This window comes from Galeopterus variegatus, unplaced genomic scaffold, assembly GCF_000696425.1.
Source record: "Galeopterus variegatus unplaced genomic scaffold, G_variegatus-3.0.2 Scaffold174, whole genome shotgun sequence".
In the NCBI taxonomy this organism is placed as follows: Eukaryota; Metazoa; Chordata; class Mammalia; order Dermoptera; family Cynocephalidae; genus Galeopterus; species Galeopterus variegatus.
Genome location: NW_007726285.1, coordinates 663,381 through 686,245, shown reverse-complemented (window position 1 = coordinate 686,245; position 22,865 = coordinate 663,381). Strand labels below are relative to the sequence as shown.

At 59.2% G+C, this 22,865-nt stretch overlaps 3 protein-coding genes across 8 annotated transcripts in view; 2 read left to right on the top strand and 1 right to left on the bottom strand.

The window, feature by feature from the left end:
- Positions 1-625: 625 nt before the first annotated feature.
- VPS9D1 (VPS9 domain containing 1) lies at positions 626-11,359 on the top strand. Its single transcript, XM_008563553.1, is given in 16 exon segments — positions 626-727; positions 1,235-1,246; positions 1,248-1,347; positions 2,740-2,829; positions 2,920-3,082; positions 4,533-4,644; positions 4,725-4,787; positions 5,192-5,244; positions 5,334-5,421; positions 5,609-5,694; positions 6,269-6,786; positions 7,745-7,874; positions 8,141-8,349; positions 8,673-8,772; positions 9,957-10,061; positions 10,520-11,359. Coding segments are annotated over 16 exon segments (2,025 nt in total). The 3' UTR covers positions 10,614-11,359.
- Positions 11,360-15,695: 4,336 nt separating this feature from the next.
- On the top strand, positions 15,696-19,833 carry SPATA2L (spermatogenesis associated 2-like). The gene is made up of 2 exons (XM_008563470.1): positions 15,696-15,998; positions 17,694-19,833. Exons 1-2 carry the CDS (start codon positions 15,696-15,698, stop codon positions 18,675-18,677), a joined length of 1,287 nt encoding a protein of 428 aa, XP_008561692.1. The 3' UTR covers positions 18,678-19,833.
- The window catches only part of CDK10 (cyclin-dependent kinase 10), an 8,357-nt gene continuing 5,325 nt past the window's right edge, over positions 19,834-22,865 (bottom strand). For 3 of the 6 annotated variants that reach the window (XM_008563449.1, XM_008563430.1, XM_008563457.1), the window contains exons 8-13: positions 22,641-22,710; positions 21,832-21,891; positions 21,404-21,527; positions 21,187-21,326; positions 20,768-20,820; positions 19,834-20,491 (exon numbers count right to left, since the gene is read on the bottom strand). In XM_008563449.1, coding sequence (XP_008561671.1) covers positions 20,394-20,491; positions 20,768-20,820; positions 21,187-21,326; positions 21,404-21,527; positions 21,832-21,891; positions 22,641-22,710 — 545 coding nt within the window. In that variant the 3' untranslated portion in view covers positions 19,834-20,393. The remainder of the gene's footprint in view (positions 20,492-20,767; positions 20,821-21,186; positions 21,327-21,403; positions 21,528-21,831; positions 21,892-22,640; positions 22,711-22,865) is intronic. The other 3 variants (XM_008563463.1, XM_008563435.1, XM_008563442.1) reach the window with 2 other exon arrangements.

The following is a 22,865-nucleotide window of genomic DNA, read 5'->3' as shown; positions in this document are numbered from 1 at the left end:
ACCGGCAACCGGCCCCGGATGAGGCGAGGCGGGGCGGGGCGGGACCCTCGCCGGCCGCTCCTGGACGCGGGGAGAAGGGCCAGGGCCGCGCCTGCAGCGTGTCCGGGACGCGCGCAGCACTCCGGGCCTCGGTGCTCCCGGCTGCTCCGTGAGCCGGCGCTTGACGCGCAGAGGGGCTGCTGGCGGGTCTGTGACCAGCGGGTCCACGCGTGTGCGTGTCCTGGGCAGGGACTCGCTTTAACCAGATCGTCACAGGGGACGGAATTGGGAAGAGGCCGACTGCCGCTCACTGACGACTGCTCGCAGTCGCCGGCGGACGGTGTTTAGAAGGACATGCAGGCGGGGGAGGGTGTGGTTGGTTACCGACGACGGGCACTGGCTCGGAGGATGGCGACCAGGTAGGAAAGCCGGCCGAGCGCGCTGAGCTGCACCGGGAGGGCAGGAGCCTGCGTGTGTCTAGGAGGAACATCCTAGTGTCTGAATTTGCCGCTTTCCCCAGGTGGGTTTTCTAGAACAGCAGGTGCCCCCACCAGTTAGAAATCCTGCCTGGAATCTATTTTGTTCTTATCTCTGAGGTGTAGACTTAATTGAAATGGGTACGTTGACAACTGGGATAGAACAAAACATGCAGCATGCTGTGCTGCTGATGCCCCGAGTTCTGACGGAGAGCCCTGGGCTGAGTGGTCACACCCTTGAAATTGGCAACATTCAAGTGTTCCAGGCTCCTGTGAGCACAGGGAATACTTACAGTGGGGTTTGGGGAAAGGGATTTCCCAGAACCCAAGCCAGGAAGTGATTCTAAGATTTGCAACTTCACTCCCTCTTTAACCTCTCGGGAAGTGTCTGTTTAAGTCACTGAATGACCAGCCCTTGAGTTGCACAGGAAGTAAACTTGTTGCATAAAGTGAAAAATGACAACAACTGCTGATGCTGCTTCCCCAGGCCACTGAATGAGGATGTCAGTTCCTGCCTGTGCTGGAGAGAAGGGAAGTGAGAGGAGAGATTGATGCCCGCTGGCTCCTAGCTTACACTGCCCCATGCAGGAGTTGTAGGAAGAAGTGCTTTGATATCATTCCCAGGTGCTGACATCTTTTCCTTTGAGTCTTGAGAGTGAACATACAATCTGTGCCCCAGGCAGAGCACCACTGATAGACCCTGGAGAGATTACTAGCTAACTAGCTAACCACTAGATAAGCCTGCACCAGGCAGGAGTAATGGAGTGATTCCCTTCTAGCAGCCTGACTCTCACCATTTCTCTTCCCTGGACCCAGGAAGCATATACAGAATACCTGAGAAGCATTCATTACATCTCCCAGGTGTTACTGGAGGAAGTGGAAACCACTAAAGGTATGGCTCTCAGCCTCGCCCATCCTTCCATGCTGTGCAAACTGTGGTCAGTTTAGCCCTTGATGAGTCCCAGGCTTGGAGGTCCCATGTCTTTCCAGCCGAGTCATTAGCAAAAGTTGGACCATTGAGAACTCAGTGAGCATGAGCTGTCATAGCATGAGCTGTCATAGCATGATTTGGTGGCAGGAAAAGACCCATCTGTAGGGAAGGGGATGGAGATTGGGGTGGGGCAAGGCTTGGCTCCAGGGTAGGGAGGCGTAAGCTGTGTGAAGTTGGAGGGAGCATTCCCAGCAGAGGGGTGTGTAAAGTCCCTGAGGGGAGTGGGTGCAGGCAGGGCTCTGTACATGTTGGGTGGGGCTGGGGTCCTTCAGGGGTGAAAGGAGCCCCTGGAGGCTTTGAGCTTTAAGGGAGAGGCTGGCATGAAAGCAGAGCCTCTGGAAGGCTCTGTAGTGAGGGCAGCAGTGGCTGTATTACCAGAGGTGAGAGAAGTGAATGGCTTGGGAATGCACTTGAGGGGGGCACCAACCAGACTTGCTGGGGGAACGTGGTAGGTCAGGAGTGGACCTATGAGGGAAGGACATTAAGTTTGAGGTGGCAAGCAGCCCGTTGCACATAGGAGCACAGAGGCCAGGTACAGTGAGGCGCCAGTCCAGGACTGAGGGCCTGGGAGGAGGGAGCAGCAGGAGGAGCCCGGGGGAGGGTGATGTCCCAAAGGACAGAGAAGCCCCAAGTGGCCTGCGAAGGTGGGGAAGAGTGAAAGGGGTTTCCAGGGAAGTTGGAGCTGAAACAGGGTGTGGAATTAAGAGAAAACGGGGGTCTGTGAGGGGTTTGCTGTCAAGGGGAGCAGGGAAGGGGATCAGGAACTGGGGCTGGCTGGGTCCAGGGAAGGGTTACAGAGTGGCAGCTCCTGCAGGGTGTGTGTCTGCTGATGGGAGCCATCCCCTGAGGAGGGATGGGGCAGGAAAGAGCTTCTGGATGAGCAAGTGGGGTGTATTAGGCACAACCAGAGGTGCCGGGGCCATGCCTGCAGAGAGGCATGTCTGCGGTACATGCAGCAGGTGGGAGATGGGGTGTGGAGATTCCCCTCAGCACATCCTCATCTCTGTGCAATGGCCCATGTGGGCTGTGGGGCCCACTTCCCTGAGGGGCTGTAGTTGCAGTTGAAGGCATCAGTGAGGAGGAAAGTCTCCATGCAGGCACAGGGCTCAGACAGTCAGACTGATGCTGGGCTGGCCAAGCACAGAGCCACACAGGGCAAACCCAGGGCAGGTGACCAGAGATTCATGAGGAGTGGGCTTGCCCAGCCTTTTCTCTTCCTGGTTTTTATCTCAGTGAGCATCTGATTACTGGTACTGCTGACTGTGACCAGCCTTCTTATCCTTTCCCCAGAAGCCGGGGAAACTGTGCCCCCTGATACCTCAAAGATGCTGAAGCTTGCTGAGCAGTGTCTGGAGAGGGCCCAGTCAACAGCTGCCAAGCTTGGTGGGTCTCTGGGGGCATCCCCCAAAGGATGCATTTCCTTTATGGAATATGAGCCCACCCGGCTAACCCTTGGCTATGTATGGCTTGCAGGGAAAACACTCCTGAAGCCAGCCATGCCTGCGGCTACTCCAGTGCCCTCATCCACCAGCCGACACCGCCGGGTATACTCAGATGAAGGAGGGAAGCTCTCTCCTTTTCTGCCACCTGAAATTTTCCAGAAGCTTCAGGTGGTAGAGTCGCAAAGCTCTAAGAAGTAAGATGGGGCAAAATGGGAGGTGGGCTGAGACTTGGCATTGGGTTTAGAGGCCGAGCAGCGTGAGCTGATCCTGGTGAATTTGGTTAATATGGGTCCCAGAAAGGGAATACCCTTTTTGCTGGCAGAGGCAAAGGCATGTTCTCTGGAGGAAAACACTTTCATCTTTCATAAAATAAGTAGCACACAGTGGAAGATAAGCAAGCACAGAAGAAGACAGGAAGCTGAGGGAACGATAGCAGGAACAGATCTGCAAAGTCTGCAAGTAGAGTTATCAGGCACAGGTTAACAATTATGCTGTCTGTACTTAGAGAAACAAAAGGCAAGTTTGAAATATGTGTAGGGGGAATAAGAAACTATAAAACCTGTCCCAGCAAATAAAGAGCCAAATAGAAATAAAACAGAACACACAATGCTGAAGCTGTTTTTAAAATCTAGTTGGGCAGGTTTGCCCGTACTGGCCGGCCACCAAAAAGAAATTTTTTAAATAATAAAAAAATAAAAACTAGTTGGGAACAAGAATAAATTATGTCTTCCTGTAGAACCCACACATACATATAAAAGTGAGTGGACATGTTTATAGTAGCAGAGTAGACATAGTTGGAGAGAGAATTTTAGTGAGTTAGAAAAAAGGTCAAAAAGCATTTGTCACAGAAACAAAGACAGAAAATATGAGAGACAGAAGTTTTAACATAAGCTTATTGGAGTTCCAGAAAGAGAGGAGAAAGGAAATGGGAGAGGCATTATGTAAAGATATAATCATAGACAGTTTTCTGGAACTGGTGAAAGACACTAAGACATGGATGCAAGAAGCCCAGTGAGTCCCAAGTAGGGTAAACAAGGACCCGCTCCTCCTGGGCCTCGGCTGCTTGGGAGGCTGCTGTGCCCCTTCTGGCTTTCCAGGCACCTCATTTTTACACTTGCGGCTTCAGGGCAGACCAGGCACAGGATTTGAGTCTCAGGACAGACTCCCCTCCCTCAGACTTGTTTTCCCACATCCTCTCCTCTGCCGCCCCAGAAGCAGGAAGGTGTATGAGGCCAAAAGCTTTCAAGGTGTAGTGGCTCCTGGGACTGTTGTTCTGCCTTTCACAGGTTGCAGCTAATGAAGCTGTTGGCCCATGCGGGGCCTTTAAAGAGTTTCATGTCATTGTCACACATATACAACTGATTTTTTTACAAAGTTCAGATGTCCAGCTTTACTTGAAAAGCCAAAATTCCTGGCAATACCAAGGCCTGTGTTTGGGAAAGGCAGTTTAGAAGGGGCGGGGATCTCCAGTCCACCCCAGACCGCTCACTCTACATTTCCTGACTGCCCCCATCGCAGCAGCACCTCCTCCTCACCCCCCGGGTCTCAGAGCAAAGTTGGCGAGGGTGAGAAGGAGGTTCTTCAGGTCACCTGAGGTGTTCTGGGGTTCCTGGGGCCTGGACAGCAGCTTGTCACCATTTCCAGAGAGCTGACACCCCTGGAGGAGGCCTCACTGCAGAACCAGAAGCTGAAGGCCGCATACGAGGCCCGGATGGCCCGTCTGGATCCCAGCCAGGCCATGCAGAAGACATCCCTGGTGAGCAGGACCCAGGGAGGGCCTGGGGTTGGTCAGAGAAGGGTCCAGGATGGGGGCTTACCTCCTCCTTCCCTTCTCAGACCCTCTCTCTGCAGCGGCAAATGATGGAGAACCTGGGGATCGCCAAAGCCCGGGAGCAGACAGCATCCTTTCAGCCATCCTGTTGTCCCTGAGGGGACTGAGAGTGTGTCACTGAGCTGAGGGCACAGAAGGGGGCAGAGTAGGGAGTAAAGGTGCCAGGGTCGGGATGTGGGAATGAGAATTCTACCAGCTTTGGAGAGGCATGTCCCCTGGGCTTGGTCCTCTCCCCTCTCCAGCCTTCAAGTTGGCAAAGAAGTGCCTCCCCCGGAAGTCTTCCCTGGAAACAGCCCCTCCCTGAGTCAGTGCCTGTCCTTCCAGCCCCGCCCGCTCGCTGGACCCCTGTGTTCCTTCTGTCCCCTGGGACATCCTGGGTGCTTGGTGGTGTGCGGAGTGAATGAGGGACAGGGAAGGGGTGGAGGGCCCGCTGGGACCAGACCCTGCCGGCTGCTTAACTCTGCCGCCCCAGCTCCAGCGGAAGATGGAAGAGCGCCGGCTGCGGCTCCAGGAGGCCGCCAACAGGTGTGTCTGCACATCTCCCAGGCACCCGTGGGGAGGACTCGTAGCGGCTCCCACGTCTGTAGGTCTGCAGCCTCATCCTTCCTCCCCAGGAGGTTCTGTAGTCAGGTTGCCCTGACCCCGGAAGAGCGGGAGCAGCGGACCCTCTACGCCGCTATCCTTGAGTACGAGCAAGACCATGTGAGTCCCAGTATTGGAGCAGGTGGGGGTGGGGCCAGGGTCAAATGGGCCTGCTGGTTTGGGTTTCTCTGTACCCCAGGGAGGGCCCCAACCATCTCCTGAGGCGAAATCTTGGGGTGGAGGGGACGAGGGGCATCCCATCGTGGGGGACCCACTGTGCTTTCCTCCAAGGCCCCCTGTCCTGCAGGACTGGCCGAAGCACTGGAGGGCTAAGCTCAAGAGGAGCCCAGGGGACCTGTCGCTGGTGACCAACCTGGTCTCCCACCTGCTCAGGTATCCTGGGCCTTCAGGCCCTCCTCAATTTGGCCCACAGAGCCCCCGTCCACCAGACTTGGGCTCCTCCCCTGGGTGCCAGGTGACGTGGAAGAGGTTAGAAGGGAAGGAGATTAATTGGGACGTCTGGGGAAGCTGCTGTATGGGGTCAGTGCTGCCAAAGCCCCCACCTGGTGGCCACCAAGGGCCCCTACGACGTGCCCACCTGGGGACCTTAGCCCCCCTCTGTGATGGTGGGCTTTCCTTGGCTCCCTTCAGCCTCCAGAGGGGGCAGGTCAGACTTTATTTGCAGCATCCACCAAAAGGAAATAACACACGAATCACTCTCCGAAGTCTTTCATAGTGTGGCAGCTTCATAGATGGAGGCCACAGGTGAGGGTGCGAGTCTTAGACAGGTGGGTTAGTGACTGGTGGGGCCACCAAGGAGATCGCAGCCCCTCCAGCTCCAGAAGGGACTGCCGCGACACATGTTTTCTGCTGAGGGGCAAGGATGGGGTGGGTTGTCCCCGTGCCCCTCTGCTGCCTCCACAGGGAGCGTGGCAGCTTCCTTGTCAGCCCACTCCTGTCCTTGCAGCCTTCCTGACCACCCGATCACGCAGCTGCTGAAGAAGCTCCAGTGTGCAGTGTACAGTGCACTATACCCCATCGTGAGCAGGGGTGCTGCCAGCAGCACGTCTGCCCCGGACTGCTGCTCCCTGCCCCCGGATGCTGATGGGCTGCTGGCTCCTGGGAGCAGGCGGCTCCGGTCCTCGCAGAGCCTCTACTGCATGCTCTCTCCGCCAGAGCCCGGCACGGCCCTGCAGCCCCAGGACAGACCCCCTGTGGCCTCCCCCTTACCCCTGCTACACCCCGGCTCTCCGGATATAGGGGCAGACAGCAGACCCACAGGACTTCCCTCACCCCTGGTGGATGCCTCCTCCCTCCTGACAGATAAGGACAGCTCCTTTGAGGACCTGGAACAGTTTTTGGCTACGTCTGAGAGGTGGGGTCGGGGTCTTGGGGGGCAGCCCGAGCCACAGACCCCAGGGGTGAAGAGGGAGCCTTTGCTGGAGTGGCTGAGGAGCACCGTGAAGGACATACACAATGCTGTCGGTGAGGCCCGCGGGGCGCGGGCTGGGCGGGGGGGCAGGGCACTCTGACTCTGAAGGCTTAAGCCAGCAAGTACAGCTTGCCGTGTCCCTCCCCTGGATGGCAGCCAGGCCAGCCCTGATCTACAGAACCCTCTGCACCCATCCTCCCCTGGAGCCGAGCACTCTGCATAGCAGCACAGGCCCTGGCCCTGCTGCAGCCCTCGGAGGGTGGGTAGACAGTTGTGTCAGTGCAGGGTCCCCCCTCCACACCCGGCTGTGTCCTCACTGGGCTGCATAGGAGGCAGGAGACATGGTCTGTTTACCCCTTGCTTGTCTGCCTGGTCCATTCCAGTGTTCTGTTTGGGGAAAAGTCTGCCTGACAGAGCTTCTGGTCAGCAGTTGGTCCTGGTGTCCCACTGGGTCAGACTCAAGTCCCCAGCCAGGGATTGTGGAACATGTGCAGCCTGGTGGTGTGTCAATGGCTGTCCTGTTAGCCTTTCTACTTTGGAATAGTGTGTAGCTCCCCCAAAGGTTGGAGCTCAGGGTGGCAGATGACTTCCGAGTCCCTTCTAGGGTTTTCTAAGAACAGTGAGGAAGACCCAACAGCCAGGGGTTCTCACTGTGCGTCCTCCCTGTGCTGCCCACATTCTGAGGGACTCTGGACAGGGCTCGAGCCTCCCCAGGCCTGACTCCTGTCTTCACATGTGATTCTCACTTCCTTCCTGGTTCCTGTGGTCTTGGGTACAGGTCCTTTTCAGAAAGAGACCATTCTCCCCTCTCCTGAACAGAGCCCTTGGTCCAGGAAGGGCAGGGACGGCTATGGGGGAAGGGCCAGGCGGAGCCCCCTCCCTGCCGAGTCTAGACACTGCTCTGCTTCAGGGAGGCTGGCTCGAGGTGGGAGGGGGACACCACAGGCATGGAGTCTCCAGTGGAGGCCACAGGTGAGGGCCTGTCTGGACACCCTGGCTCTGTCCCGGCAGACAGGCTGCTCTCACTGACCCTCCTGGCCTTTGAAAGCCTAAACACAGCTGCCTCCAGGGACCGCTGCCTGGCGTGCATCGAGGAGCCCTTCTTCTCCCCGCTGTGGCCTCTGCTGCTGGCGCTCTACAGGTAGGGCCCATCTGGCCCCTACCCACACGACCTGGGGTCTCCCGGCTCCAGCCATCACAGGGTCCACTTTCATCTGGCTTTTTGTGCTTGTGGCCGGGGCTCAGCTTTGAGGCCACCTCCAGGTGTTTACAGTCTACAGGTGGGGCCTTGCTCAGGAGCTTCACCAGCTTCCCAAGACTGAGCCCCAAGGACCCCCAGCCACAGCCCTGCCTCTGTCAGTAGGGTGGGGTCCCCTGGGTGGCTGAGCCTGGCCTCTCTCCACCCAGGAGTGTGCACCGAGCCCGGGAGGCCACCCTGAGCAGGAGCATGGAGCTCTACAGGAATGCACCCCCCACAGCCATTGGCATCCCCCCCAAGCTCCTCCCCCAGGACCCTGAGGCCAAGGGGGCTGGTGTCTACCCCTACTGCACGGCAGCCCAGGAGCTGGGACTGCTGGTCCTGGAGAGCTGCCCCCAAAAGAAGCTGGAGTGCATCGGTGAGGGGACATCTGAGAGGTGGGGGCCCAGTGGGTGACTTGGAGCCTGTGCCTTCACCTCTGAGCTACAGATTCTTCTCTGGTCCAATGTGGGGGGCCTGTGGGGCATAAGTGGTGTGGGAGCAGTACCCCTGGGGGTTTGCTCCAGTCTGCCCATCCCTGCATTTCAGGAGGCAGGTGGGTCAGTGATGCCAGGGACCTTGACAGGCTACTCGGTGGGGGGGCAGTAGCATGGGCCCCTTGGGGCCTTCCTGTCCCTGCTGGGTCCTACTGTTGCACCTCCTACCCAGTCCCCCCACCTGAAGCCACACTTCTGACTGCAGTGCGGACCCTGCGGGTCATCTGTGTCTGTGCAGAAGACTACTGCCACGCCCAGGAAGCTGTAGCCGAGGCTGGGCCCCAGCCTGGAGCCCCTGCTGCCATGTGAGTCCCAAGAGGACAAGGCAGGGTGGCTGGGGAGGGCACGGCTCCAGCCCCCAGGATCACTCGTGTCAGCCATCTAGGTAGAGCTTCTTAGGGACCAGGGACCCCCTGGCTAATCTGGTGAAATCTAAGACTGTTCCTCCCAGAAGCGTGTGTTGACACTCACCCTCACGTGTCAGGCGCAAGGCAGTTGCAGACCCTCTGAAGCCACCATTCCCAGGGAAGGGCCTGCTCCTTGCACTGACCTCCCAGCTGAGGGGTCCTGGGGTATTGTGGTGCCCAATCCTGCCTCAATCTCCCCAGCAATCTTCTGACCTGGCCTTGGTGTCCACCTGGAGCTGAGGTCCCCCTCAGCACCTGCATGGGCCAGCCCCTGAGAACACCTGTCCCTGCAGTCGCCCTGCCCCAGGGCCATGTGGCTGGGTCTGGTGGGAAGGGGCCAAGCTGCCCTGGCTCCCATGGGTCCCCTCACCCACTTTATAAATCAGGCTTCTGAGTAAGTCAACTGCAGGTGAGAAATTTCCAGGGCTAAAGTGTTTGCAAGTCCTGGCCACAGCCCTTCTGTGGAGCTGGGGTGGGGGGGCAGGAGCTGCGTCCTGCAGGTACAGCAGGCAGGTGGGGCCTCCCTGGCCTGCAGGGAAGGGGCCAGACTTGTGCCTCAGTCTTAAAGTTCACTGTCCCCTTGGCTCCTTGCCCCCCACACTACCCAGAGGCTACTGCCTGTGGGGCATGTGGGGTCTGAGCACCCTGTGGGGGGCTTCATTCACTCCCTCAGTGCACTGAGACCCTTCCTGAGGCGGGTCTGGGTGCTGAGTGACACAAACTCAGCCTCCTGCCTAGAACTGCTACATCAGGGTGGACGCTGGTGGACTAGAGGGGATCCTGCGGGGAGAGGAGCCCTCCCCTCCACCATCCTGCACCCAGGCTTGTGCTGCCCCACTTCTGCACCATGAGGGTAGCACACACTGGAGGGGCAGGGGGGCCGCCACGGGCCCAGCCCTAGCACCACAGCTTAGGGGCTCCTGTTGGGGACAGCCCTGCTGCTCCAGGTGGCCTCCTGTGCTGCTGGTGGCCAGAAGGGAGCAGGGAGAGCAGCTGAAGCCAAGACCTTCAGGGGCCACTGGGCTTTGGGGAGTGAGTGGCCTCTGCCCCAAGCCCATTGGTGGCAGCACCTGTGCCCACAGAGGCGCCGACGACCTGCTGCCCATCCTGTCCTTCGTGGTGCTGAGGAGTGGCCTCCCCCAGCTGGTGTCGGAGTGCGCGGCCCTGGAGGAGTTCATCCACGAGGGGTAGGAGCCCCCCGGGGGGTGGGGGCAGGCTGGGGGTCTCCATGGGAAGACCACCAGGGGACCTCACCCCCAGACCTAAACCACTGGTTTGGCAACCGCAGGCTGGTGGGAGCAGATGGTGCTGCCAAAGGCCCACTTTGCAGCTCTACCTGTCACAGCACACAGCTTTGGGAGCCCCTCTAGGGTCCACATGTGCAGAGTGATCACTGCCAACCTGTCCCATAGTCTCCCACTCAGCACACCCTCCCTAGACAGGAGCTGAGGGGCTGTCCCCTGGGCAGCATATGCTTGGGGAGGGAGCTGTCGGGTGCTTGAGGCCATACCCTGGCCCTGCCATCCGAGGATGAGAACAGAATGGGAGGAAAAAGCCTCCCCAGCTCCTTGATCATGCTGCCTTCCAGAGTGCTGGGGCGTGTTCCTTGTCCCCTCCAGATAATGTCTGTGCTGCCTCCATGCAGGTACCTGATTGGAGAAGAGGGTTACTGCCTGACATCACTGCAGAGTGCCCTGAGCTACGTGGAGCTACTGCCCCGAGGCGCCCTGGGCAAGTAGTGGAGGTCAGACCCTAGGGTTCCTGAAGGTTCAGACCTCCCAGGGCCGTCCTTCCTGCACCATGGAGCCACAGGACCCTCTGAGGACTGTCCAGGAGCTTCATGCTGCCCAGCACACTTGGTGCTGGGGCCCTTGGGGAGGCGGGCCAACTGTGGGGGGGACTCTCCAACTCTTGCCCAATTCCTAACCCACATCTGCCCTCGGGCTTGAGCCGGCATCTGCTCCTGATAGGATGTGGCCAAATCAATTCCTAGGAACCAGGCCCTTCTCTCGTTTGTGCCAGCTCTGAGAAGCCCCTAAAAAATGAGCCACAAGCTCCCCTGGGGCCCCCCAACAGGGACACTGGGGTGGCCCCTGGGGGGCATCAGGGCAGAGTGGGGGCTGTGAGCCAGCTGACAGCAGTGGTCTGATTTCTCTCCCCTCCCATCCCCTGGGACTGTCTAGGCTCCTCTGAGCCAGTCTCTCACTGGAGTCGAGAAAGAGCGTGGCCTGGGCCTGGTTGGTGGGAGACTGTGCTGCTTACTACAGGGAGGGCCTCCCCTGCCCATCCTCCCACCTGGGCCCAGAACAGTCTCTGCTCCTGGCTTACCTGGGCCATGGGCACTGGATATTCCAGAACCCCCGGCCAACTCCCGCTCCCTGCACATCCTCTCCCAGCTCAGCGTGAGCCCCAGGATCAGCACCCTCAACTGTTACGTGCCCCTGTGCGGCCACCAACCCATCTGAAATAAAGGGGTCCTGCTGTCTTTCAGTGTTGCTCACTTGGCACCCACCTACTGGCCACTGCAGAGACCACTGAGGTCAGGGGATGAGGAGCCACAGCTGCTTCCACCTGATCCTCTGTGCAGGAACAGATCATCCTGGGGCTGTATCTGGCCAGGGAGGTGTGGGCTTCACCCTTTAGAATGGGACAGTTTGGCAAGGCATCAGTGGGTTTGGGGGCCAGGGTGAGGCCACCGCTGAGGACTTGAGCCCAGAGCACTCACCTGAAAGCCTCTCGGGAATCATCATCATTCTGTACGTTGGGGGACACAACATGAATGCCCCCTGGTGGTAGTGTGTGGGCCCTGGAGGGGAGGCGGCAGGTGGCCGGGTGCTGAGGGAGGGTCTCAGTCCCAGACCACCAGCAGCTGACCATGGGGGTGGTTTCCTGGGGAGTGAGTCTTAAAAAACAGTAGCAGCTGGCATCTGTGTGACACTGTTCAGAACCCTCCACAGGCAATAACCGGTTTACTCCTCATGAGGACCCCATGAGCAAACAAGTGATGTACCTCTCCAGGTGGGTGGCAGAGCTGGCTCTGAGTCTGGGAGGCCAACTTCAGGGACCAGCCTGTGAACAGTGCCTGGCTGGGCTGGAGCAGGGTCCTCTGGCAGGAGCCTTCATAAGGTGGGAATAAGCTAGGGGCCCCCCTGACTCAGCAATTCCCTGCCGCCAGCCCCTCACCCAGTGCCCCAGGAACAAACAGGCCAGCACACACCTGCTCTGCCTTGTGCTTGAAGCTTTCAGTCCTGTGCATCCCAGCCCTCTGCAGAGAAGAGGCCCAAACCCATGGCCAGCCCTACCCTTAGACTCCCCGGCATTCTGCTGGCTCCAGGCGAGAATGTTATCTCTATTCACAAGCTTGTATTCTTGTGAGGAGCAGAGTTCTGAATCCCCAAACCTGGATATAAGTCCCAGTCAGCCATGGAGGCCTGGTGGGTAACATCCCCACTCCAGGCCTCAACTCTGTCATCTAGAAGATGGGATTTTAAAGCCCACTTTGTAGAACAGCGGAGGGTGAGTTGTGTCCTGAGCAAGTCCTAACATCGGGAGTACCTTTTGGCTTTGCATGAGGGCCACACCTGCAGCACCAAGTGCTTTGACAGCTCGGAATATTCTGGCTCACCTGTCTCCTTGGCACCAAGATCAGGCAGGCTTGTGTTCAGGCGCTGTTTCTCGCTGTGTGACTGTGAGCTAGTCCTTTAGCCTTCTGACCCTGAGGCTCCTCCATAAAACAAGGATGAATAATAGAAACGTCCCACTGGAAATTCAGCAAATCAAGAAGGGAGGAGCCCCAATAAGAAAAATAGCAAAGTCTACAAACAGGCTAGTTGTAGAGAAGGAAACCAGAAAACTTAGCCAGCATAAGAAGAGATATTCAGGGCCGGCCCGATGGCGCACTGGATAGTGCGCCGCTTGGGAAGCGCGGCGGCGCTCCCGTCCGAGGGTTCGGATCCCACATATAGACCGGTTCCCGCTCACTGGCTGAGCGAGGCGCGGGAGCAACACCGAGGCTTGCGATCCCGTTGCCGGTCCCCGGTCCGGTACGGGGGCAACACTGAGGGTTGCGATCCGTTGCCGGACACGGAAAAAAGACAAAAAGACAAAAAAAAAAAAAAAAAAAAAAAAGAGATATTCAAAATCAACAAAAATCAGGAAATGCAGATTCAAACACGATAGAACTTTACACCCAATGGGCTGGTGAAAATCAGAAAGCTGGACAAAGCTGGGTAGGGTGGTTTGGCGGGAGTAGGTGGACCCAGAGAACCAGCTGGCAGTCCTGGGCCAAGGTAAGTGTAGATGAACCCTCTGACCTGCAAGTTTGCTCCTGCTTATAGCCTGAGGTCCATAGAAGCATGCGTATGCACAGAGCTGAGGCGATGTGGCATCTATCTGGGACAGCAGAAAGAGAATGTGATGGCACCAGCCCTAGATTGCTACCACTGCATAACAAACCACCTTGCTCACTGGCTATGTACACAACAGTTATTTTGTTCATGCACTTTCGATCTGGGCAGGGTTCAGACTGTACTTCCGGCATCAGGGAGGGCAGCTTCCAGGTTGGGGTAGCCTGATGACTAGGGCTTGGCTCATCTGAGCATCCATCTGCTGTCTGCAATGCATGCTGGCTGCGGCCAGGACTTCAGTCGGCTGTCAGAACAACTCTGTGAGGCCTGGGGAGTGTCCTGGGGCTGCTGTAAAAAGATGCCACTAAAAGGGAGCCTTAAAGCAACAGAAATTTATTCTCACAGTTCTGCAGGCCAGAAATCTGAAACCAAGGTGTCAGCAGGACTGCACTGCCTCTGAAGTCCTTAGGACTTCATCCTAAACGCTGCCTTGCCTCCTCCAGTTTCTGGTGGCTCTGGAAATCCTTGGCGTCCCTTGGATTGTGGCCGCATCACTCCAGTCCCTGCCTCCATTTCCACGTGGCCATCTACCCTCTGTATGTGTCTAAATTTTTCTCATAAGGATACCAGTCATACTGGATTTAGGGCTCATCCTAATCCAGAATAAGCTCATCTTAACGTGGTTACATGCAGAAAAACCCTATTTCCAAATAACATTCAGTTTCCAGGTGTACATGAATTTCAGGTGGACATTGCTCAGCTCGGTACAAAGTCTCCATGGGCTGCCAGCTTTCCCACAGTATAGCGGCTGGGTTCCAAGAATGAGCATCTCGAGACAACAGGGCAGGGGGAATGGCATTTTTTTTTTTTTAAAGATGACCGGTAAGGGGATCTTAACCCTTGACTAGGTGTTGTCAGCACCACGCTCTCCCAAGTGAGCCAACTGGTCATTCCTATATAGGGATCCGAACCCATGACTTTGGTGCCATCATCACCACACTCCCAATTGAGCCACGGGCCGGCCCTGGAAATGGCATTTTTATGATCTAGTCTTAGAAGTCTCACAATGTCATTTCCAGTCTACACGTCAAGGCAGGTGCAAAAACCCACCCAGGCTGAAGGAGAGGAAAACTAGACCTGCTGTTGGACGAAGGAGTCAGCGTCATATGAACTCAGTCACAGACTGGGGAAAGCAGTTAAGTCAACCCTATTCTGCACAAAAAGAAAATGAAGGGAGTTGCAGGAGCGTGAACTTAGCTGTCCCCTTACAGTTGGTGTGGTCCCATGGATGGCACTTGGTACCAAGGCAGGTTCAGAAAACAGCAAGCGAAAGACTTCGTGTCTAGTGGTGGCCAGCAAAAGGACTCAGGGAGTCCTGCCCACAAGTCTCTGAAGCATCTAATGACAGGATAGCAGGGAACGACCAGGTGAAAATTCTAAGAGAAAGCAGGGACCTTTCCCCCTGTCAGGCCCCATTTCAAAAAACTTGGGCCTTGGTTTTGGCGGTCTGGAGAAGTGAGGGTACTCAAGTCAAGGAGCAGAGCCGGCCCTCGCGTCTTTAGCTGGGACCCGCAAGGGCAGAATCTCCTCCACCCCCGGAGACTGCGTGGAAAATGCCTTTAGCACCAAGTGGAGCCCCCGGCCCGCCCTCGCCGTATCCAGCCTCTCGCCGCCAGGCGATGCGGGCGGCCCTGCCCCGGCAGGCTCGGCAGGACCCCGGGCACCTGCTTCCCCGGAGGCCGCAGGCCGCCAGGGTATGCGCCGGCAAGTCTGCGCCGACCGGTGAGTGTGCGGGTCGCGGCGTCTTCGGGCCTCGGTCACCGCAGCCTTCGGCCCGTGGGTCGGCCGTGAAGGACACCGGCCCAGTGGGAGACGGGTGACGCGGTGACAGGTGGCCGCAGAGGTGCCTGGTGCAGGTATTCGTCGGGGAGCGCCTCCTGGGCCTGCAGCAGGCCCTGCCCAGGGCCCGGAGGCCCCGCCCCGCGGCTCAGAAACTCGCACGGCCACGCCCTCGGGCTGACCCGCCCAGCCCGTCAGTCGAGGGGGCGGTACCGAGACTAGCCACGCCCCTGACGTCACGGTCGAGGCCTGTGGGCGGAGCCGGCCGGGCGGAAGCGAGCGGCTGGGCAGGGGGAAGGCCCAGGCTGAGCGGCCGTGGCTTGGGAACCACTGGGGACAGACAGGTAGCTCCTTCGCCCGCGGGGTCCACCGCACGATCTGGTGGGCGACGGGCTTTGTGGTCGGGAGGGCGGCTCAGCTGGCCGGAGTGGGTCTCCAGAAAAGGGGAGCGCTGTAGGTACGGGGACACCAGGTTGGCAGGGCCGAGGCCTCCAGTCTGGAGGGGCTACCTGTGGGTGCTGGTTGGGGGGCGCTCAGTTGGAGGGGTCCAGCCGGGGAGGAGGCTACAGATGCGGGGCTTCGCTCAGCCGGCGGGGTCGGCGTCTCCGGCTCCTGACACCCCGCCCCGCCGGCAGGATGGGCAGCAGCTCGCTCTCCGAGGACTACCGCCTGTGCCTGGAGCGGGAGCTGCGGCGCGGCCGCGCGGGCGTGTGCGGGGACCCCTCGCTGCGCGCCGTGCTCTGGCAGATCCTGGTAGAGGACTTCGACCTGCACGGGGCGCTGCAGGACGACGCGCTGGCGTTGCTCACCGACGGCCTCTGGGGCCGCGCCGACCTGGCGCCCGCGCTACGCGGCCTGGCCCGCGCCTTCGAGCTGCTGGAACTGGCCGCGGTGCACCTATACCTGCTGCCCTGGAGGAAGGAGTTCACTACCATCAAGGTAGGGCGGCGGGCCGAGGGGGCGCGACCCTCGTCCGGGCCCGCCGGGGACAGGGCCTCAGCAGCTCCCCCTGCCCAGGCTGCCACCGTCGGGAGGACCACTCCCCTCGGGGGAGAGGCTCTCAGGTGTCCTCGGGGCCCGGTGGGTTTCGCAGGGCTTCGAGCACTGAGGCGCTGTGGGCGTGTTGGGGCAGCTCCCAGCCGAGGTCCCCTCGGGCACTCTCAGGGCCGAGAACGTGGGGTGGGAGGACAGGCTTGAGTGCTTGCCCACTGGGGGATGGGGGTCTTACTCCTTAAAGCTTGCGTCTCTGTCCTTCCCAAAGTGGTCTCGCGGCCCTAGTTGCCACAAAAATCCTGGGACAGGCGCACAGGAGGGACTTGAGGTCCCATGGTCATGCTAATTTCTCCAGGATGTGGGCCGAGGCTGGGAGCGGAGCCCGGAAAGGGGTGTATCCCCTAGGACGTCGGCTGGGGCTGGGCGCGACCTAGTTCCCTCCCCGGCGTGTCTCGGAGGCCGTGCGCGGGCCCCTCTCGGCGAGCTGCGACCGGGGAGGGGGCAGGGCCGCGCCGCGCTCGGAGGTGACTGCAGAGTGGGAAGGCGAAGACGTCACTGCGCACGTGGGCGAAGTGCGCCCCCACCGGTTGCCATGGCAGTGGCGTCTCTCCTCTCTCTCCGCCTCCCCTGCGGGCCAGCGGTCCTAGGACTCTCATTCATCCACTCAGACAAGAGGGTAGGAGGCCCGTCAGCTCCGTGGGGACCCGAAGCAGAATAGATAGGCCTTCCCTTGAGGCGCTCAAAGGCGGGGTTGGGGAGGAACACCTGGCAGAGGCTTCAGCGCTGGGCAGACCAGGCTTCGGATCTGGTTCCGCCTCCTGGCTGTGTGGCTTTGGGCATGTTTCCTAATTTCTCTGAACCCGTTTCCTCCACTGAGAATAGCCCAGTTCCTAGGGCCCATAGGGTTGAATGCGAAGGCCTGAGCACGATGCAGGCACACAGTGCTCAGGACATGGGAGGCGTCAGTGTCCCAGCGCTCTGAGTTATAAAGTGTTAGGGTTGAGAGAGGCACACCATCATCGTCCTGACAGTCCTTTCAGCCCTTCACATAACTTTGTAGGCTAGAAAGCACTTTCCCATCTGTTATTCTGGGGCTCTCAGCCCAGCTGCACATTAGGGCCTCTGGAGAGCTTTAAAATCCACCCATGCTTCATCCGCCTGGTGGAATACTATACTTCTGGAAAACAAGAATGGTAAAGCCTCTGTCCTGATAGGGAAAGATCTCCAAGACTGTAATGGAAAGAAAAGTTCAGAACAGTGTGTTTAAGAGGCCACTTATTAAGAGGAGCAAATTAGAGTGTCTGTTTGTGTTTGCATAACCAACACGCAGGCAAGGATGTTGGAAACTAGAGTTGTAAATCTCCAGGGGTGAAAGCTGGAGGGGATCCAGAGGACAGTGGAATTTCTCAGTACAGGGGCTCTTTATCTTGTTCTGACTTAGGAGCCAGGTGAATGTACTAGTTTTGTTTGTTTTGTTTTTAATGTTTAAATTTCTAATGCCCAAGCCTGCCCCAAACCAATTAGATCAGTTTCTGGGGTGGGCCCAAGCAAAAGGAGCTGGCCAAGGCCGGAATGGGACTGAGCCAGAATCTACTGCACCCTAGGGTCTGGGCTGCTGCTGACCAGGCCCCTCCCTTGCAGACCTTCTCAGGTGGCTATGTGCACGTGCTGAAGGGCGTGCTCTCAGAGGACCTCCTTATCAAGAGCTTCCAGAAGATGGGCTATGTGCGCAGGGACAACCATCGCCTCATGGTGACGGCCCCACCCCCTGCCTGCCAGCTGGTGCAGGTGGCCCTGGGCTGCTTCGCCCTTCGTCTGGAGTGTGAGATCCTGGGCGAGGTGCTGGCCCAGCTGGGCACCAGTGTGCTGCCAGCCGAGGAGCTGCTGCAAGCACGGCGAGCCAGTGGGGACGTGGCCTCCTGTGTGGCCTGGCTGCAGCAGCGGCTGGCCCGGGATGAGGAACCACCGCCCCTGCCACCCCGGGGCTCCCCTGCTGCTTCCTACAGGGCCCCCCTGGACTTGTATCAGGACCTGCAGGAGGATGAGGGCTCGGAGGAGGCCAGCCTGTATGGGGGGCCATCACCAGGGCCAGACTCACCTCCAGTGGAGCTGGCCTACAGGCCACCACTCTGGGAGCAGAGCGCCAAACTATGGGGCACTGGGGGCCGGGCCTGGGAGCCCCCAGCTGAGGAGCTGCCACGGGCCAGCAGCCCACCCTATGGGGCCTTGGAAGAGGAGCTGGAGCCCGAGCCCTCAGCTTTCTCCTTCCTCTCACTGCGCCGTGAGCTGAGTAGGCCGGGGGACCTGGCTGCTCCGGAAGGCCCAGGGAGTCCTGGGCGGGCCAGCCCTCGGCATATGCAGGCAGAAGGGGGCCCAGTCTCAGCCTACGGGCGACTCCCTGAGCCCCAGGGCTATCAGGCACACAGCTGCTTGCCCCCTGGCACCCTGCCTACTCTCTGCTGTGACACCTGCCACCAGCTGCACACCGCCCACTGTGCAGTTCTGACCACCTGCCGCCTGGGCCACTCGCTGCGTGCATTGCTGGGAGACACACAGCGGCGCCTGTGGCTACAGCGTGCACAGGTGGACACCCTGCTCTATGACAGCCCTGGGTCCCAGCCCTAGGCCCAGCCATGCCCCAGGTCGAGGGCTACCGGGAGACAGTTTTGTGGTGCTTCTCTTGGGCAGGGGTGGGGGGAGTTCTGGGCCTCCTAGGGCCTGGGCCACTGGCCACCCTGCCCCTCCTGTCCCTGGGAGAGTCCTGGGTACAGCATGAGAGGTTTGGAGAGTCGAGGCCCCACAAGGTGGGAGGTGGGGTCTTGCTTTCCATGGAAAGTTCCTGTCTGTGGCTGCGCCAAGCTCTCCTCACTGAGGACAGACCTCAGCCCTGGCCAGCAGAGCCCTGAGCTGGGCTTTCTTCAGTGCCCAAACCCCTGCCCAGATGTGCTGAGTAGAGGCACCTAGCCGGTGTACCCCTGTCCCAATGCCCAACCTGTCCTTGAGGATCCCAATGCCCCTTTGAGGCCCACTGGCCAATCTGTAGCTCCTGGCCCATTCCCTGGAGTTTGTGGTTTAGGATGCCTTGCCTCCCTCCAAGTGTCTGGGGACTCTACACACAGGGGCGTCTCCAAGGGCCTGCAGGTGACGCTGAGCTTCCCTGGGGGGTGGGCTGTGGGGTCCCAGCCCTCCCTCGGTGTCATAGGCCCACACAAATAAGCAGAGTGCTGAGTGTGAGGCCAGGCCTGTGCGCCTGGGGGGAGCTGGGTCCATGGCTGGAGAGGAAATGGTCTGATCTCAAACTGACAAAACCCAGGCAGCCCATGAGTGTTGCTCCCCCACCAGGTGTGTGTGTGTGGGGGGCTCTCAGCAACCAGCACCCTGGCCACCTCCCAGCTGGAAGTTGGGAGTGGGGGTCCCGCAGGCTGTCAGTCCAGCTCCTGTTCAGCCACTGCTTGAGGCAGTACAAGCAGAGATGCGACACACTCCCAGGGCCAGGAAGGGCAGAAGCCACAGCTCTTTCACCCAGGGGGCAGCCCAGAGCTCCCTGGACAAGATAGAGAGGAGGTGGTTCTGCTCTGGCCCACTTTTTGGGGCTGATGAGCTGGCTGCAGAAAGAGGAGGGTGGTCCCCATCTCCCCCTCCCCAGCCACTGGAAGCAGGTACAGCAACAGCCCTCTCCCGACCCAGCACCCCTCCAGACTAGACCTGCTCCTGCATCCCTCTGTTCACTCTGCCCCCAGCACACTGAGGACACTGTATATTAAATGATGGTGGAGCCACATCTGTTGGGAAAGCTTTACTTGTCACACTCAAGGACAGAAGCCCACCTCCCCCTCACTTGGCATCCTCCCTGCAGGGCCTCACAAGAGAACAGAAGGCGGCCCAGGGCTCTTGCTGCACTGGTCTCAGGAGTGTCCTCCTGTGGCCCTGCCTGGGGTCGTCACAGTCTGTCCGGGCCCTGGGCAGTCCCTGGTGACCAAGAAGGAACACGAGCAGTCTCCTGGGGTCTGCTTGCCCCAGGCCAGCGCCCAGCCATGGCTCCAGGACACCCAGAGTTGAGCCCCCCATTTCCACCAGACGGGAGCTCGGTGGATGCAATGAGAAACGGGCAAGACCCCATACGGCCACCAGATGGTGCTGCCACAACGCAGACCCTCCCAGTGCCCAGGCTGGGAGCCCCCACGCCAGTGTCGCCATGTGCACACCCTGCCTGTGCCTGGGGGTAGCAGTGGGCACAGAGAAGACAAGGGGGTGGGGTCAGCTGGATGCCAGGACTGTGGTCAGCCTTGCCTGCAGGGCCCTCTCTGTCCACCGCTGGCTGCAGGATGTGGCTGAGTTGGCTCAGGGCTTGCTGCGCTTGCTCTGGCCCTCGGATGTAGTGGGGGCGGCCCGCTTGTTGCGGTGGTGGGGGAATGTGGGCATGAGCTCTGGCTCGCACGCTGTGGGGAGAGGAGTCATTCAGCGCCAGGCAGGGGTACAGTTTCCCAGGCAGACATGAGATGGGGCGCAGGGCAGGGGGGTGAGCTCCAGCTGTGAGCTGGCTCTGCGTGCAGGCCTGGCCTGGGCTGCCCCACACCTCTGCTCCCTTCCTGCCCCAGGTGGGTTTGCACAGCTGCAGGTGGGGCCAGACTGCCTGCCTGCCCAGGGCCCAGCCTGGAGAAAACTGCAGGCCAAGCCCCTGCAGAGTGGGGCCTGAGGGGATCTGAAGGACTCACGTAGGGGCTTCTCTTTGAAGTAGGAGCTCTCCAGGCAGTCCCTGGCTGTTGCCCTAGATAAAGGTGGTGCCATTAATGGGACCCTTGGTTTTGACAGCCCTGAGACCTGTTTCCCACACCCCGCCCAGTTCAGCAGCCTCTGGTTCAATTTTCCGACAACAGAAAGATGAGGTCAAACAGGGATTGGGGCCCAGAAACCCAGGAGAACCCCAGAGTGGGTTCCGCAACCTGGGTGGGCAGAGATCACTTGAACTGGGTGCCTGGCAAGTGTGCGTGATTTCAGGGGTGGGGGATACCTCCTGGCAAAGTTTGGCTAGTGTTCCGAGAAACTATCTTTAAAGGTTTTGGGTTTCAGGTGTCCCTCCACCTCTGCACAGAGGTCAGGGCCCTCCCGTCCTGACCACAGGCAGGGTCAGCACCTTTTCTTAGGGTCATACATGAAGAGGAAATTCAGCAGGCGCAGGCCGGCCTCTGAGAGCCATGGGAACTTGTGCTTGAGGTTGTTATACGGCTGCTTCCTGAGACTGTACTGGCCCACCAGCGGCAGCTTGGAGAAGCCCTGTGGAAAGCAGGAGCTAAAGCCACAGAGGGGGTCAGGCATGCATGGTGGGTGGAGGGGCTGCCTGGGTCACCCACCGGCCAGATATTCTCACTGGGTGTCCCCAGCAGCTGTACGATCAGGTCGATCTGGTGGATCTCAGAAGTGCCAGGGAGAAGAGGCTTGTGGGCCAGCAGCTCGGCCAGGATGCAGCCCATGGCCCTGCAGAGAAAAACAGGCCTCACTGCTACCACAAGCCTTTGCTGAGCGCCATGCCACCACGACCCATGTTGGGCTGGGGATGCCACGATGGACGACCCAGTGACCACTGGGCTCCCTGACCCTGGCCCATGACCCACTCCCAGCAGAGCTCCCTGCCTCTTGGGGACCTCAGTGCTGGAGGCATGTGAATGCTGAGGCTGTTCTCACACTTCCTTTCGGGTTCCCAGGCTCAGGCCCCGCTCAAAGACCCCAGCCCCACTCCTGCCCCTGTCCCTCAGACCACGGAGGAGCAGCCACCTCTCACCACATGTCAATGCTGGTGGTCTGGGTAGTGGTTCCCAGCAGCAGTTCGGGGGCTCGGTACCTGCAAACAGAAGCATCCAACCTCATACCAGCCAGGCCTCTGCAGGACATAGCCCCCCAGAGAGCCCGTCGAGGCCTGAACGACAGGATTGCTAGCCCGAGCCTGGACTGTCCTCTGCTCTAAGCCCTGCAGACACAGGCGGCACAGGCAGTCATAGCTGCTGGAGGCAGCACAGGAGGTCATAGCTGCTGGAGGCAGCACAGGAGGTCATAGCTGCTGGAGGTGCAACAGTGTTGCATGCATCATACGGACCACTGAGTCCTTGGCACAGACCTACAACCAGCCACCACCATCAGCCTGCTTTCAAGGGTCTTAAATGAGACATGGCAGAGAAAGGCCATGTGGGGATTCTGACCTGGATCTGACTGACTTTGAGGTCCTGCCTGTAACCATGACCCTGTTCTGCTTGTTAAAACCATAAATGAAAAATAATTACAGAAATCTTCATAAGCTGCCCACCCTCCCGGCGGTGAAGCAACTCTCCATTCCCGAGATGGTTTCAGAGCCAGGATGCTCTGGCTATCTCACCTGGATGCAGCAAGTCCTCAATGCCACTGAGCGTGACGGCTGTCCTATACCTGGGACAGCCTGCTTTGCCTGGAGACGCTGTCCCAGACTAGCCCTGAGTATGCACAGCCACACAGCTTAGAGACCCTCAGGCCTGTCTGCAGCTCCAGCCTGACATCCCCAAGTGGCCCTCCACTAGGCATGCTTGGTCCCTGGGGCCACCATGCATCTGAGGTACTCACCAGAGGGTGACCACCTTGGGGGTCATAGGCTTTACGGGGACACCATAGGCCCGGGCCAGGCCAAAATCCGCTGTGGCAGAGAGGGGAGGGACAGTGTCACCCAGTGAGGGCTAGCAAATTGCCATCTGGGGACAAAGCCAGGCACAGGAGCCCTGGGTCCACGAAGAGAGCCGGCTCCTGGCCTTGAGGTGCTTATAAAGACCCCCCCCCCCCCCCCCCCCCCCC